This window comes from Equus przewalskii, chromosome 24, assembly GCF_037783145.1.
Source record: "Equus przewalskii isolate Varuska chromosome 24, EquPr2, whole genome shotgun sequence".
Lineage (NCBI taxonomy): Eukaryota > Metazoa > Chordata > Mammalia > Perissodactyla > Equidae > Equus > Equus przewalskii.
In genome coordinates this window covers 13,405,164-13,422,597 of record NC_091854.1, presented here as the reverse complement: position 1 = coordinate 13,422,597, position 17,434 = coordinate 13,405,164, and the positions used below count along the sequence as shown (strand labels likewise).

Here is a 17,434-nt window from a genome sequence, read left to right as displayed (position 1 = left end):
ACCTTACTAAATTTTGTTGCATATATTCCACCTTCATTAAAATTTGGACCCCAGTCTGAGAGCGAATGTAGGCTTTCAACCTGAAATAAAAATGTCATATTGAAGGAAATAAAATTGGTTTTTAGTTTATTTCAAGATTATTTTAGTATATTTCAAGATTCAAGTATACCTCAAGCATCTATGGAAGACTAAGCATTTATGAGTAGCTGATGATACTTAAAATCATCTATCCAAACACAGAAATGGGGTTAAAGATATTTTCTAACCAAGGTTCTGAATTTTAAAAAATCACCTTTCTTCTCTCTGTGCAATTAAATATCTTAAATTAAAAATTACCTATTTCAGTAAATTAAATTAATCTTATTTATTTTCTAAAAATGGAGCCAACTTAGCAACAAGTATTTTGTCTTACTGCCAAATATATGACCAATGATAACAACCGGATTATCAGTAATAAGAAGGAAAGAAACTCAACTTTTCTAGCTGTCTTTGGGACATGGATCTGGTTCAGTCTGGGCACTACCTTTTATCAAAAGTAGAAAATGAGGTTTAAGTAGAACTGGATCAGACACTTTAGAATCCACCTAGTCTAAATTTTAAACACTAGGTTACTCTGGAACCAAACCAAGCACTCATATTCCAAGCAGGTACCATCTGGAGAAAAGAAAGTCAACTGGCTTCCTGCCAGGAACACTACTAATTCACACTTTAATAACAGTTTCCTTATTTGAGCACTGCCTACTGTGTGCAAGGCCCTGTATCAGGAACTTCACATATGCTATTTTTTTAAGCTCCTAACAACCCTTTGCTGCTGTTGCTAGTGCCATCGAGTCGATTCCAACTCCTAGCAACTCTGTACAGCAGAGCGGAGCCCTGCCTGGTCTTTTTGCGCAATCCTCTCACCTTTTGGTGGGGTATCAGACAATGCTCCACTGCTATTCATAGGGTTTTCGTGAACAAATTTTTTCAGAGGTAAGTGGCCAGGTCCTTCTTCCTAATCTTTCTTAGTCTGGAAGCTCCACTGAAACCTGTCCACCATGGGTGACCCTACTGGTATTTGAAATATCGGTGGCTTAGCTTTCAGCATCACAGCAACACACGGTATGACAGTATGACAACCAACAGTTGGGTGGTGTGATTCCCTGACCTGGAAACAAACTGGGCCATGGCTGTAAAAGCTTCAAATCTTAACCACTAAACCACAAGGGCTGATTCATGACAACTCTATTTTTTAGATATCATCATTCTCATTTCACTGATGGAAAAAAATAACACGTGGAAGTTCAGTAATTTGCTCCTGATCACATAGCTAATAAAGGACAGAGCTATTTATCTAACCCAGATATTGATGACTAAATCTTTCCACTATGCTATGTTAACCCTTTTTGTCCATTCTGTATTACTGGACAGGAGACAGAGTGTATTTTACTTAGCTTTATCAAGATTTGGCTGAAACAGGATTTCCTGTCTTTGGAAACTCAGATACTTGGAAACTCTTAATTTTCAGAGTTTTTGGTTCAACTTGAAAGGCAGTTTAGTTTAAGGGTTAAGAGTACAGACTCTGACACTAGACTGGCTGGGTTTGAATCCCAGCTTCCTTGCTTATTAATAGCTATATGAAATCACTTAACCACTTTAAGGCTCAGTTTCCCCATCTGTAAAATGGGTATAATAGCAGTAATCTACCTTAAAGGGTTATTGTGACATTTAAATGAATTAATACATTTATTATTATCTGCTTCAATGAGTGTCTGGAACACAGTATAAACAGTAAGTTTTAAGTACTGTTATTATTACTATTGAAAGGTATCATTTCTCACTGCCAAAGCCTTGAGTAAACACCAAGGAAATGGCACAGAAAGTAAACTGCACTGACACATCACATTCCAATAAAGTCACGACTTTACATAATAAATAGATACATAATAAATACCTCAACATTTTTAATAATTTCAGAAAGTTACAAGATTTTTTAAACATACCTTTGACGAATTACAGGATCAGACTTTTCAGGATCAATGTAAGGTCTTAGGATTTCATTAATAGTTTTATCATCTGGTACTCTTCCCAACAAAGAAAACAAAAACAAAACTTTTATTATTTATAATTTTCTACTAAAGGTGTTAACTTAGAATTACTAAATCTTGTGGCTTTTTTGTTTAAACAAGTGAACAGAGACCTTTTATTTCACTCTTGGCAAAATATAACATCCTTTTAAGCAAAAATTACTTAGAAAAAAAAGCTCAAAAAGACTTCTTGGACACACTTAACAAAATCTTAAAAAGCAATATTTTAAGAAGCTCCCTATAAATCAATTATAAAAATAATTAACACACACCTGTGCTCAAAGATGAAAAGAAAGAAGTCGGGACGAAATATATTTGAAAATTGCAGAAATCAAAAATCTGAGAAAAAGTTTCAGTTGAAGCTAGTTTTAGGGCATGTTCAAGTTTATTCATTCTAAATCATAAGACCAGGTTAAAAAAATTGATACTGCTTTCCCTGGAAACAAAGTATTTTAGGTTTTCCAACTTTCCTGTATGTATGCACATTGTTTTAAACTATAAGGCTGTAGAAACAAAATTAAGACACTGTTTTGAACTAGAACTTTCCTCAATCATTTATACAGATTCATATATACTAGTGTGCTATATACCCCACCTCTAAATTTAAGTCTTCTCTCTGTCTTTAGTCTGGTAACAACCTCAAATAATAAAGTTCTTCACTAAAATCCATAGGATAATTACAAAGACAGTAAATTTATGCAAAATGTGGATATGTGCTAAATACATTACTTAAAAAGAAACTTTAAAATTTTCCTAACCCAAGGAATCAAATAGTACACAACCATTAAGATTTTTAAATGATACCTGAAAATGTCCATAATATGAAAAAAGTAGGATAAAAAACTGTGTAAATTAATTACAATTATGAGTATATATCTATACATGTCTAAATTAATGTATTTTCTGAAGGACACAGTGTGACATTAATAGTAGTAATCTTTGAATAGTAGAATTTTGGGTCATTTTTTATCGCCTATGCAACCAGCCAGCTTAAGAAATAGAAAGCTTTCAGCCCTCTTGATTCTCCCTGCATCTCTCCCTAACACCTGCTCTCCCCACTGAAGTAAACACCAGGATTTCTGCATTAATCATTTCCCTCAAAGTACCACCACCTCTGTAGATATTCCTAAAAACTACTGTTTCCTTTTCTGGGTTTTTTTTTTTCATATTTACAAACAGAATCACATTCAATGCATTTTTCCTTAACTTGCTTTTCTCAATCCACATTATTTCTGAGATTCATCCACACTGATGTATCTGTATAATTCATTCATTCTCAGTGGTGTTTAGCATTTCATTGTGTGTGTGTGTATATATATACATCACAACTTAGCTATCCATTCTACTACTGACATACATTTACTGATATCACATTTAAGTTAACAGTTTATTTTAAATACAGAGACATAATAAAAACAAGTAAGTTCTTTCTCTCTTTTTTTTGCTAAGGAAGATTTGCCCTGAGCTACCATCTGCTGCCAATCTTCCTCTTTTTTTAAGTGAGCTGCTGCCACAGCATGGCTACTGACAGACAAACGGTGTGGTTCCACACCTGGGAACCGAAGCTGGGCCACCAAAGCAGAGCATGCCAAACTTTAACCACTAGGCCACTGGGGCTGGCCCTAAAAACAAGTAAGTTCTTAATAGACAGTGGTGATACTATACCTCTTCTCTATGTACACAGCTTGACTCTGAGGAAACTGGAGCTTCACATGCCAACAAAACTGTTGTTTTCTAAGAGGGAAAATAATAAAAGTTTGAACACAAATCAAACTTCCTGAATTTTCATTTTCAGATAATAACTCTAAACTATTCCTAGAATTTAATGTATTTTTTCTACTAAGAGCTATTATCTCTTTTCCAAGATTTTAGAGACTAAGTTTTTTAAGCAACAGACTTGCAAGAGTTTTTAAGACCAAAAAAAATTAAGAGAAGCAGCTCTAAATCCCAAGGACCTCACATCCCTGAATTAGAAGGCAGTTTCTCAGAGTTCAGGGGCTTTTGAGATGAGTGTGCTACTACTTGAAGTTTACAAATAAATTTCCTCACGACTAAAAACAATGAGCTGATGTCTTTGCCTGACTAGTCTGGAAATTAGGTGAATGAAGTATTGTCCAGTTGAGACCAGCTGGCTGCAGATACACTTTTGAGCCATGAGTACGTGCATTCAGTAGCAAAACAGTAGACAAGTTGGTTGCTAAGCAGAATGCACTCTGAGCTACAGTGTCTTAGCTTCCAGTCTAAACTTTGGTTTGATGTAGAATCAACAGTAATAATTCACTAAATGTCTGATTTTAGAAAAATGCCCATATATTCTTTTTAACATATCTAAATTTGGGGACACTAGACATCATTCCTTTTTTTAAAAAATTAAATGCTCAAAATATTTAATCCATTACAGAAATTTAAACACCTTCACTACATGATGCCTTTACACATTTTCCTTACTTAGAAGAAATTTCTAACAACTCATTGGCAAGTTAATGGCCGGCAGCATGTCCAAGCAATGGCCAGCATCTCCTATAAATCTATCCCTTGGCAACATAGCCCAAAAATCTAAAATAATTTTCTTTTCATACATTCTAGCAGAGTATCTCCTACTAAACATTTACATGATTTAGTTCTATTTTTGTCAGACGACAATGACCGTAAAATCAAGTAAAAATCCTTCTACTAGGATAAGTTATCACAGATCTGCTTATGGAAGTTTTCTTTAATAACAAGATAGTTTTTGGTACTAGCTAGAGAAAAATATGCTTAATTATGCTTATGTTGATACTGTTACTTATCATATAAGAAACAATCATGATAAGTTTAATTTATTTTTTAACAAAAAAAGCTGTAAAGCACCCTTTACTAATTTAAAGGCCAGATATCTAAAATCTTAGAGGAAAAAACTTCAAAAAAATTTGCATGCAAATTTAACAGTTACTGGATTTAAGTAAATAATTCTTCCAAAACGAAACACTTTGCAATGTTTGTTATCTGTGAAACAGGCATAAAATAATATCACCATCAAGAGGCTGAGGGAGACCACATTTCTCTCTTAGTAAGAAATAAACCGATTTCTAAATCTGAATGCATAATATGGTTTCTTTCTAAATACATCTGTTTTCCACGTTAAGTTACCAGGGCAAAAAAGAGACTATGAACTTGTCTTGTGGAATTGTAACTCATACTCAATCACCCCAATCATTGCTTGAGTAATTTCAAGAACCATTCACCTTTCTTAACATTCAGTAGACCCTAAATACCTTCAAAAAATACTTAACATTCCAAAAACAAAGAGAGAAAAGCCCTTGGAAATCATTTTATTTGCTGTAGTTAACTAGTTGTACTTATAAGGAAGTCATTCATTACTGTTTTTATTATACATACATTGCTAAATTGTGACTATTATAAAAATCTTTCTATATATAGCCTCAGTTCAAACATGAGCAAATCTGAAAAGCACATTTACCTTTAAAAAACGTAACCTTGCAATATTTCAGAAACAATAAGAGAATAATATAAAGAACACTCAGCGTACCCAAACTCAGATTTAACCAATTGCCATATTTGTTTGAGATTCTTTTTCTTCTAAGAAATAAAATGTTATTGATATGGTTGACGATCCTTTGTACTGTTCCTTGATTCAATTCCCTTCCCATCGTCAGAGGTCACTACTATCCTGAGGTTGTCTGTGTATTCTTGCCATCCTTGGTTTTATATTTTTAATATATATACACACATACTTATAAACAATATTTTACTAGTTCTTTACCAGTTGTTCTTAAACTTTAATAAACTGTAATAAACTTAAAATTATTAAATCACAGTAAAGAAAAAAATAAAAGAATCTCCCCAGGGATGGGGTTATTATTTACCTCTCTACTGGTACACAGAACTAAAAGTTAACTTCATCAAAAAAATGCCTGTACTTTTTTACTCTATGGTAGCATAAAAGGCATTTGAGAACAGTTATTCAGAGTAAAAGATTTAAGTGAAACAGCAGACAAAGAGAAGCTGAAGGGTGTTGTATAAAGAATTCCTAAAATGAGTGAGAGAACTACCTCTAAAGTGGTTTCCAATTCTTCAGTGTTCCTGAAATTGATGTAGTGCTGACAGGTGATCAAATCTCTTCCTAAGTCTCAATTAAGTTTGTTTCCCATTTTTCATAACTATATATAGCGATACATGGCTCACTTAAAAAAATATACACCAAAATTCCAACAATATTACTTGTGAGGAGGACTGTGAGTAATTTTATATCTTTTTTATTAGTTTTCTAAAAGAACATACTTTGCAAAAAAAACAAAAATCAAGTTAATAATGCTTCAGTGAGTATCTTTATGCATATATGTAATTGTTTCTGTATTCTGGATTATTTTTAAAGATAGATTCCAAGAAGTAGAATCATTAGGATAGAGCAGGGTTTCTCAACCTCAGCAGTGCTGACATTTTGGACCAGATAATTCTTTGTTATTGGGAGGTGGGAGAGGCAATGATGACACTGTCCTGTGTATCGCCCGGATGTTTAGCAACATCTCAGGTCTCGACCCATCAGATGCCACCAGCCAACACCCACTCCCCCAGTTATGACAATCAAAGATGCTCCCAGATATTGCAAATGTCCTCTGGGAGGCAAAATCACCACTATTTGAGAACCATGGGGATAGAGGTTTAAACATTTACTATTACTCCCAATGCATTAGGACTACCGTTCCCTAAATTCAATAAATTGCCTTCAACTATAACATCATTGTGTCCTTGTCATATTTATCAACATTCTCAAGAATGGAAATACTGTACCCAGAATATTCTAGTTAACTTAGGGACCCCAAGACACTATGTTTAGAGTTTGATAATAGGGTGGCGAAGTAATGGTGGCAATTATTAAACCTAATGTTCCCTCCTGGATGACCTGACAAAGTAACAGAAACACCTACCTCTTCTGAGTCCCACGAAACTGAAGTAACTATTCATGCATAGCAAAGCTTTTTCTCTTCCTCCCTCAAATACACACACACACACACACACACACACACACACATCATGCATTCTCAATGGAGGGAGCATCACCCCAAAGGGGGTGAAAATTGGTTCTTTGGAGGGTAAAAAGAAAATCTTAGATATTATAATGGTTTATGGCCCTACAAAGGGACACTGTACATAAACAGATATACAGTATATCTGTGCTATCAAAATATCATGGGGAGCAATTAGAGGGAAAATGTCTAAAAAGGCTCCTTGGGAGGTGATAATGAACAAAAAGGTTGAGAAACACTCCGATGGTGCACATACTAAATGAGGAAAATAAACATTATTTTATATTTGGTTTAGTGAGTTAATACAGGGCACTTATTCAACAACTCTTGCTCACTAGAAACTGTTAAGGATCATTTTCTCACACAGTTTCAAGAAAGTGGTATGTGATAAAGAAACAAATTTGGGGAGGAGGGAAGTTCTATACCCATATGGTACTCAATTATTCTCCTGACTCTATAACTTAAAATTGCTAATTTTCATCTCTCGAGTGCTACCACGATTCCAAGAAGCAAATCAAAAGTGATCAGATCCTTTTAAATGGCACTGCTTTCTTGATACAATAAGAGGTGCAAGCTCATTTACAGCCAAAGAAATGTAAGAGAAAGAAAATATTTTCATTTACCAGAGTTACAAAGATGTTGTTAAGATTAGAAATGTTAGGGAGGTGTGGTGAAATGGACACTCTCCATTACTGACAGGAGTATAAACTGGTGCAAGTTTCTGGCAGTTCAATTTCATAAAAGCTATAAATAAAAATTTGTAATAAAAAATACATATATTTTTGCCTCAACAGTTTTATTACTCCAAGGAAATAAGTGGACAAGTAATGATGTATGTACAAAATGTCCACCGCACCACTTTTTATAACAGAAAAAGTCAGAAACAATCTAAATGTATATCATCAAGAAAGTGATTAAATAAATCATGGTAGGTCTACATAATGAATGAAAAGATGAGGCAGAACTGTATGTACTGAGGTAGAAAAATGTGCATGTTGAATGATGGCATTTATATTTGAAATATATATTCATACATGTATTTACAAATATGAAGAATATACCCCAAATTTTTAACTATAGTTACTTCTTGACATTATAAAAGGATTTAATTTTTTTTTTTTTTAAAGATTTTATTTTTCCGTTTTCTCCCCAAAGTCCCCCGGTACATAGTTATGTCTTTTTAGTTGCAGGTCCTTCTAGTTGTGGCCTGTGGGATGCTGCCTCAGCATAGCCTGATAAGTGGTGCCATGTCCGTGCCCAGAATTCGAATTAGCGAAACCCTGGGCCACGGCGACGGAGCGCGTGAACTTAACCACTCAGCAACGGGGCCAGCCCCCAAAAGGACTTAATTCTTACTTTACATGTCCATATTAAATAAATCTTTGACGTAGATTTGCTATTTTTTATAATCAGCAAAGTCAAAGCTGTTTTCATGGGGAAATGCAGGATGGTAGCCATAGAAAGGACAGGAATACTTTTAACTTTCTTTTTAAACATGAAAATATTTCACTATTGGAAGTATTCTTTTAAGATGTTTCCTTTTTATCTCAGAAATTATTACTCAACCAGAACTAGGGTTACTTATCTAATCATTCTGACAGCTTCAAAGCTATTTTTCTCAAGAAATATACTACAACTAAGAGTTACATATGGAGGCTGAATTCTAAGAACTAAGATTTCTCATATGAAGTTTAAATGAGCTTGAAATTTTTGTTCTTAAAAAAAAAATCACCAATTATTATTCTACTCCATCACTGATTAACCAACATTTACTCAAAGAACACTTCTGAGGGCTAGCTAGGCAATAGGGACGCAAAGACACTGAAGGGACAAGCCCAAGCAGACTTCTCTTGAGGCCAGTGAGTCAAGCATCAACCCCGGGCACTGCTCTTTTCCTTCTCTATCACTACGAGAGTATAGAGTTTTCACATGAAAGCCCCCTGTTTATTACTGACACTGTACACAGGAAGAATTCTCACTATACTGTAATGCCCAGAGGTAGGACAGGGCAGAGGTTAAGTGGACTCTGTGTCTGAATCCTACTCAACAATTTATTACTTGATGTGATCTTGAGCAAGAAATACATTTCTGTGCCAGGTTTCTCACGGTAAAAGTATTAAAATGAGTAAATATACATCAAGAGCTTAGAACACAGCAATCAAAAATGTGAGCTCCTGTTATTATTACCATTGTTATAATTCTGCATTCAATTCAATGTCCTGAATTATGAAGCTTAGAACAGAAATACTGACAGGGCCTTTAACTGAGAATATCTCGCCATGAGTTCATAACCAAACTCTACTTGCACTGGACTTAGTGTTTAGTGGCTAGAGATGAAACTGGACATGTGGATTAATACCAGATTGTAAAGGGCCCTGAATGTTTTGCTAAACAGTATGGATTTTATCATGTGGTTAATGCACCAGCGACAAAGGTTTTAATCCTTATTTTTATTTTTTTTGGAGCAAGATTAGCCTTGAGCTAACTACTGCCAATCCTCCTCTTTTTGTCGAGGAAGACTGGCCCTGAGCTAACATCCATAGCCATCTTTCTCTACTTTATACACGGGATGCCTACCACAGCATAGCTTTTGCCAAGCGGTGCCATGTCTGCACCCGGGATCCTAACCAGCAAACCCCGGGCCACCAAGAAGCAGAACGTGCGAACTTAACCACTGCGCCACTGGGCCAGCCCCTGACAAAGGTTTTTAAAGAAGAATGAAATGAAGGGCTTACAAGGAGATCCATTATCCTACTACTTACTCTCCTAGAAAGTGTTTCTGTAATATATTCAGGACATTAACTTTTCAGTCCTTGTTTGCAGTTATTAAGGGAAGTATTTCCCACTGCTTTGAGAAGCACGCCAACATACCATGTCAGTTCAAATATGCCTGAAATGTTTACTTCTGATTTTTAATTACAGGTGACTCCATGAGGTAAGCTAAAGCTAGATTTTCCACATGTCTGATCTTCAGAACACTATACCACTAACTAAATTAGCAAAGTCTACAGGTTATGAAAACTACCAGTAGAGCCTTTTACCAGAGAGCATTAGCAAGTAGCAATGTAATAACAATAGTTTATTAAGTGCTTTTTATGTCAGACATTGTTCTGAATGTTCTACAAGTATTAATTCATTTAATTCTCATAACTCTATGAGATAAATGCTATTATTATATTTTACAGATGAGAACACTAAGGTAGAGAGAAGAAATTTACTCCTCCAAGGTCATTATTCAGCTGGAAAGTGGCAGAGCTGGGATTTGAATCCAGGCAGTACAATAACTCTAGAGTTTATGCTCTAATCTACTATACTCTTATGAACTTTCCATAATTGAAAATTCAATAACACACCATGTATTTTTCTCTATTGCTAATTCTTAAAATCATTTTTAAGAGTTATAGTGGACATTTTGATTGTCTACATGGCAATCCCTTATCACCATCCATCCTCCTTCCTAATCCCTAACCATACTTTGATGAATAGACCCCACTCCTACCTCCAGGGATATGCACTTACTGGTTGGCTTAAGAAAATCACTATCTTATTTCTCCTGGACACAATGGCTCAGGATCGGGCAGATGACCTATGTAGCCCAATCATGGTGAATTTCAGGTTTCCTGATTAGTAATGCTGAGACAGAAGCAGTCCTGAATATTTACTATAACTCAAACTGATACCAGGAACATCATATGACCATCAGGATTCAGGTGACACCATGGAAGAAACAATGAAGAATTAGCAATAAACCGAGTCTGGGATGATATAATTGAGTCATTGCATCTATTAACCCTGAAGTCCATCCTACCTCTGGACATCCAGTTATGACCCTTTTTATATCCCAAAGTGGTTTAAACTGGATATTTTATTTCATGCAACATAAAGCATCCTAACTGACACAAGGGATTAAAGTTTTCTTCTTTCTAGGTTTCATCTTTCATTTCTAAGCAACAGAAAGGGAAGACAGACTAATCTGCTAATTATCAACTGTTATGAAATTTGGAACCAGCAAATAATATCTGATAAAATTTCAGGAAAAAAGCATTTTTGTTGCCCTGTTGTTTATAAAATCTCATTTTAATTTAAAGAAGAAAAAAATCTACCAGATTTTGAAACCCTTCAAGGAAAAAACAAATGTATAAAATATCTACATAATTCTTCCTCACAGGCATTTTGTCTTTTAAAATGTATTTCAAGATCAAAATTTAAAGTTCAAAAGTAAATGTAACTATTCCACATAAAAATAATCCATCAATTTTCTTAGAATTGGTACTATAATAAGTATTTTTGAAGAGTGAATTCAAAGGATCTGTGTAGTTACTTAGCATGGATTGAAATTACCAGAATTGGAGAGAATGAAAACCATAATTTTATATGTCTCACATCCTTATGAAAATACTTTGAAAAGTTGCAGTTACATATTATATTTTGCTCTTTAAAAAGTTAGCTTCACCACTATAAGATAATCATAGGAAACAGTAGTGTGGTTTTAGTAGACAGTATATTAATAAAATGGATGTAGTAGGTGAAGACTGAAATGAAAAGGTACATTTTGCTTCAAATAATTGATAAATACTTGAGCACTCCATAAAGTAGTTCTCAACTGGCAGAGGTAGCAACCTGGAGGATAGAGGCACTTGGAAACGGCTGGGCAGTTGCCATTGTGCAAGACTGAGAGCACTTCAGGCATTTAGTGGGCAGGGACCAGAACTGCTACCTTCCTGTAACACAGAGCAAAGTCCCACACAACAACAAATTGTCCTGTTCAAATGCCAGTAAAGCCCCTCCTAAGAAACACATTTACAATGCAGAAAGGAGAGCAGACATAAACATACCAAAAACTGAATACCAGCACTAAATGCTGGCATCTATTTCATGTCAACTGTGGAGAAAATATGTACCATAGGAACTCTGGCAAAGGAGAAATAACAGAGAAGATGAGCTACCATGTGTACTTTCACAGATGGTGAGGAAATACGGAAAAGAAGCCATTCTAGGATTAAGAATGGTGACCAGCCTGGGTACATTTAGTTAAATACATTAGGAAAGCAGGTAGGGACAGAATATGAATATCCGTATTTAATATGGATCCTTCATAGGAACAGGAAAACTTTCTGCTCAAAGTATGACTCTATCTAAATTCCCTGGCATGGTATATAAGGTCCTGCAAGGTCCAGCCCCAGTGGGGCTCTCTCCAGCCTCATCCCGTACCACTTACCAACTCCCACCCCAGTTTCTAGACACACCAAACTACTTACATTGTCTTAAATTTGCTACTCTATCTTTTTGCATCTGAAGTTCTCACTACAACATCGCCCTTCCCTTCTGTCTTATTAAAAACCTAGACTTAAAAACTGTTCCTTGTCCTTCAAAAATTTGTTCAAATTCTATCTTCTCTGGGAGGTCTTTCCAGTCCCCAGATCTCAGTGAACAACACTTCCCCAGGGCTGGGGCAGTGGGCCCTCCTCTGTGCTCCCACAGCACTTCATGTGCACTCTATCAGAGCATTAACTACATCACGTTGTAAGAGTCTGCTGACTTGTCTCCCCACTGACTGAACTACTCGAGTCAGTCGAGTCGGTGACTTATTGGCATATAGGTCAGAGGTTTTCAGGTACAGGTAAACATCAGAATCATCTGGTGCTTTCTTCTTTTTTTAATTAAAGACAATTTTTTTAGAGTATTTTTAGATTCACAGCAAAATCAAGAGGAAGGTACAGAGATTTCCCATATACCCTTTGCCACCACACATGCACAACCTCATCTGATGCTTTTAAAAATAATGATGCCTAAGCTCTACGCTAGGCCCAACAAATTAGCAATTCTGTTGGTCCAGGCCCAGGTATCTGCATTTTAAAATTGTCCCAGTTAATTCTGACGTGCACTCTAGATTGAAAACCACATACACAAAACTGGCACCATCACTGTCCCCATCTTACAAATAAGGCAACAGGCACACAGAGGTAACTAACTTGTCAAGAAAATTTCTTTACATATCAGGATTAAATTGTGTCATGTTTAACACAAGATAAACAGTCAAGAATTATTAACTATAAGTCCTCTTTTAAAAAACAAATACACTGAGGAAGACAGATTATTTTGCTTAGTGAGAAATACTTGAAACATTATATTTCTAACTACCTGAAAGGTAGCAATTTCAAATAGGGGGGATAAGGAAAGAGAGTTAATTTTAGGCAAAGGAATGGGGTACAACACTTGAGAGCTTCAGACAGTGCAAGGCCAGGAGATGAGATGACAAATTTCACCTACTGGTAATTCCGTCTATGGCCAGTGATGGTATCGCTGAGCTAACAGCTCCTGTGGGCCCAGAAGCATGAAAGGATTCTGAGCAGGTGATCAGCATAGTAAAAATACGTTTTAGAAAGATGTTTCTGGTAGCAGTGTATGAGAGTGATTGAGGTGAGGAGACACTGAAGGTAAAGAAAGCACTTAGAAGTTCCCCAATAGTCCAGGATGAGACAAGATGGGCCTGCATGGGAGAATTCACTGATAAATGCTGCAGTGAAGGAGACGGAAAGCGACACATTCCAGAAGCACATCATGAAGCAGCAGACTTGGTGACTGGGGAAGGACTTCCCTAAGTGAACCAGTTTGGGGACCCCAAGATGATCAAGAGAGTTTGGTTTTCCATTTCCATGAATGCTGGCTAACCACTGCTGTGGAAAGGTACACCCTGTGATGCTACGTCACAAGAACTTCCTTACCACTGTCTACATGGACCCAGTAAGGAAATGCCTTACTGGGAACTATGAGGCTTCTATTTTTTCACACAGTTTTCCTAACTCCCTGCTGTTGCTCTGAAATTCTTCCATCAAACCATATCAAAGCTGGCGTGACAGAGAAACTGTAGGGCTAAACGTTTTCAACTACTTAACAAGTTTGTATTGAGCACCTATTATGCAATCCTCCAACAATCATCGAAAAATCCACTTGTCCCCTCATGACCATAACTGTTGGACCCATCACTTCATTTTCCTTTGCCTTTTTCTAAAGTTAGTTTGTAACAAAGAAAGGATAAACCATTACTACTTAGGAAGATACCATGCCCAAAAACACCAAAACTGTCCTTGAAGAAGTGTATCACTACATAATTGTTTAAGGAAAAAAGTGTGAATGACATTAATACAGAGGTGGATGGGTGTATCACTGCAATATAATTAGAATGCTGTAATTTTACCCAAGGAACAAAAAGTAATTTTTTGAGTCTGCAAAGGCTTACTTCTTTACAAGAGAGACATCTAGTGGCTAGCTTCTAAAACAAGACTGAAGCTCAAATATTAATTCACACTGTTTAATAATGGGCACACTTCTACCATCTTAATATGGTAAGGCTAAGAGAGACCCACAGACAGACAGCTAAAGAGCCCTGGGCCAAAAGGCAGTTAAAAAAACTCAGTTCTAAGCTGACAGTGGTAAAGGAATGGTAAGAATCTAAGCCTGGAGTTAAGCTAAAGATACTAGTGGAAAGGGGTCTCGCAGTCCGATTTTTCTTTCCAATTGACAAGTTAAAATGCATTCTCTACCTCACTGCCAAATCCTCAGACTCAAACAGCCAGGAAAATAAAATAAGGGACTTATGTGGCCAAATGAGACACGTTATCCAGGCACAACCAATACAGTCTCCCAGTTTGATATGCATGGCTTCCTGCAGCAAAACATTAAAACACAACTAAAAAAGACCAGTAGCCCCAGATAAAAACATAGGATTTTATATGATAGCATCAGAATACTTTTCAAAGGTTATATTTACCACTCAAAATGTATAAGTCCTGCCCACATCTATCATGTCTTTTTAAATTATTACTTTAAAAAATTCACTTATTCATTCTTAAAGTAAGCATTACATGCACATGGTCTAAAATTCAAAAAGGTACAAAAGGGCACATAATTCCCATCGCTGTACCTTTCCACCCAATTTCCTTTCCTTAAGATAACCAGTGTTACCAGTTTATAATATAAGCATATATGTATATAAACTTTATTTTCCACACAATGGTAGCATACGGTAAACATGGTTCTGCATCTATCTTTACTTACTTGATATTTCTGGCAAACATTCCCTATTAATACATTTAGAACTGCTTCATCCTTTTCCCATTGTAAAGGCATACAACAATTTATTTAAGGAGTTCACTATCAATGAATATCTAGAGTCATACTACTCTTCTGATATTACAAAGTTGCACTGACTGTCCTTGTACATATTTCATTTTCCACATGTATGGTTATATCTATCAGATAAATTCCTAGAAGCAGAATTGCTATGTGAACAAGTAATTATCATGCCTTCCTGACCCACCTCTTTTCCGCTACAGATCTTACGCTTGGACTGGGGTGAGTGCTTATTTTACACAATTTGGGCACCATGGTAGAGAAGATAATCTGAAAACCCTCTCAATAGCATACATTAAGAAATCCTGGAGAAATATAACAAACATACTGAGGTAATCAGGGAGTAAGAAAAAGCTTCAGGGGCCAAAAGGAAGCAGGAACTACAAACCCCAGTGGAATGGTGAAAAGTTACACTGCTCTGGAGGCCTTTGCCAATTATGGTAACCAAGAGGCTTGTGTTTCAACAGCCAGTGTGACATGAGAGAAGATCTTGGGTCCACATAAGCTGGAGACCTCAAACTGAGATCACTGCATAAAACCAGTGAAAAGGCGAACCAGAAAAATCCACTGGCAAAGGGAGACGAGAAAACTTGTCACCTCAGCATAGGCTTTAGGGAGAGAAAAAGGCTGAGGGGCTGGGGGGAAAGGTTTCAACTGAGAATGCATAAGTATAGCTTCCTCAAATGGGTATGAGGTTCAAATTATTACTATTAGTATAGTCTGAGCAACTTCAGACTAAGAAATTAAAGAAGGTCCTGGATTGGTGCCAGAGAGTATTTGGCATAAGCAAATGCACACCCCTTCTACATGAACTTGAGTTCACAATTACATTTGAAGAAAAAAACAAGGAAACAAGCCACCATAATCAGGAGTCAGCAGGAACAGCAGACAGCAGGAACAGACTTCCAAGAACTTTGGATACTGGAATTATCTACACAGATAATACATGTCCTAAATTCTTGAACAAAAGAGGGTTTAAAACATTAGAAAGGAATATAATTCTATCTAAAAGACCAGATAGATTTGGGAAAGAAATAGAATTTCTAGAAATGAAAAACATAACTGAAACAAACAAAAAAATATTCAGTGCGGGCTAAAGATCAGATTAATTAGACACGACTGAGGGGAGAAAGTAACTAGCATCCATCTACAGCTGAATAAATTATCCAGAATGCAGCAAAGAGACACACAGAAATATGAGTTAAGATAATACATTAAAATTTTCCAGAACTGTCATATTCAGAAAGCACAACTCCCAAGGAAGATAAATAAAAAGAAATCATATGAAAACACATATCACAGTGGAACTGCAGAACTCCAAAGACAAAAGTGAAGAATTTAAAAGCAAATGATAGATATAAAACAACAGTTTTCTCAACAGCGGCAAAAGAAGTCAGAAGGCAGTGGAATAAAGAAGTGAACTGACGCACTAAAATAAATGTCCCCTGAAAATATGACATAGTCAGCTAAACTATCACTCAAAAGCAAGAGTGAGCTATAGGATTCTATTATACGTGAAATTTTAAAACAGGCAAAAATCATCTTCAAGGGCAAAAATTAGAGCAAGTTGTCTCTGGGGAAGACAGGCGCTAACTTGAAAAAGCCTTTTTTGGGGTGACAGTAATGTTCTATATATTCACAAAGACTGGGTTATGCAGGTGTATACATTTGTCAAAACTCAACAAATGTACACTTAAGATTTGTGCATTTCATTGCATGTATACCTTACATCAATAGGAAAAGTTAGCTTCATATCTTTCAGACAACTGTTTAAACTCTAACATTTTTTTTCACTGAACATATCATAGATGTCATTCCATGACAATATTTCTTCATGTAATTCTGTTTTGTTTAATGTTTGCGTAGAATTCCACTGCATCGTTAATTTAACTCAGTCCCATACTCATAGATATCTGACGCTGTTGCCAGTGTTTAAACGATTAAAAATAATGCTGCAATAGATATACGTCTACATACATCTCTGTGAACTGTACTAACATATGTGTAGGCTAAATTCCTTGAGTAGGCATGTATAATATTTTTGAGAAATACTACCAAATTGTCTTCTAAAATGACTACTAGTTTACACTTTCAAGAACAGTAAAAGAGGAAAATAGCCTGCCTAACCCATACCTTCATTAAATTAGATATCATTAATATATGTTTATCAGCCGTATATTATCTATGTATAAATATATTTCTATGATA

At 35.8% G+C, this 17,434-nt stretch overlaps 1 protein-coding gene across 1 annotated transcript in view; it reads right to left on the bottom strand.

The window, feature by feature from the left end:
• Nucleotides 1-17,434, bottom strand: part of ZNHIT6 (zinc finger HIT-type containing 6) — a 54,983-nt gene that overhangs the window by 22,395 nt on the left and 15,154 nt on the right. The window contains exons 6-8 of the mRNA XM_008516955.2: nucleotides 3,732-3,800; nucleotides 1,983-2,063; nucleotides 3-80 (exon numbers count right to left, since the gene is read on the bottom strand). Of these exons, the coding sequence (XP_008515177.1) occupies nucleotides 3-80; nucleotides 1,983-2,063; nucleotides 3,732-3,800 (228 nt within the window). The remainder of the gene's footprint in view (nucleotides 1-2; nucleotides 81-1,982; nucleotides 2,064-3,731; nucleotides 3,801-17,434) is intronic.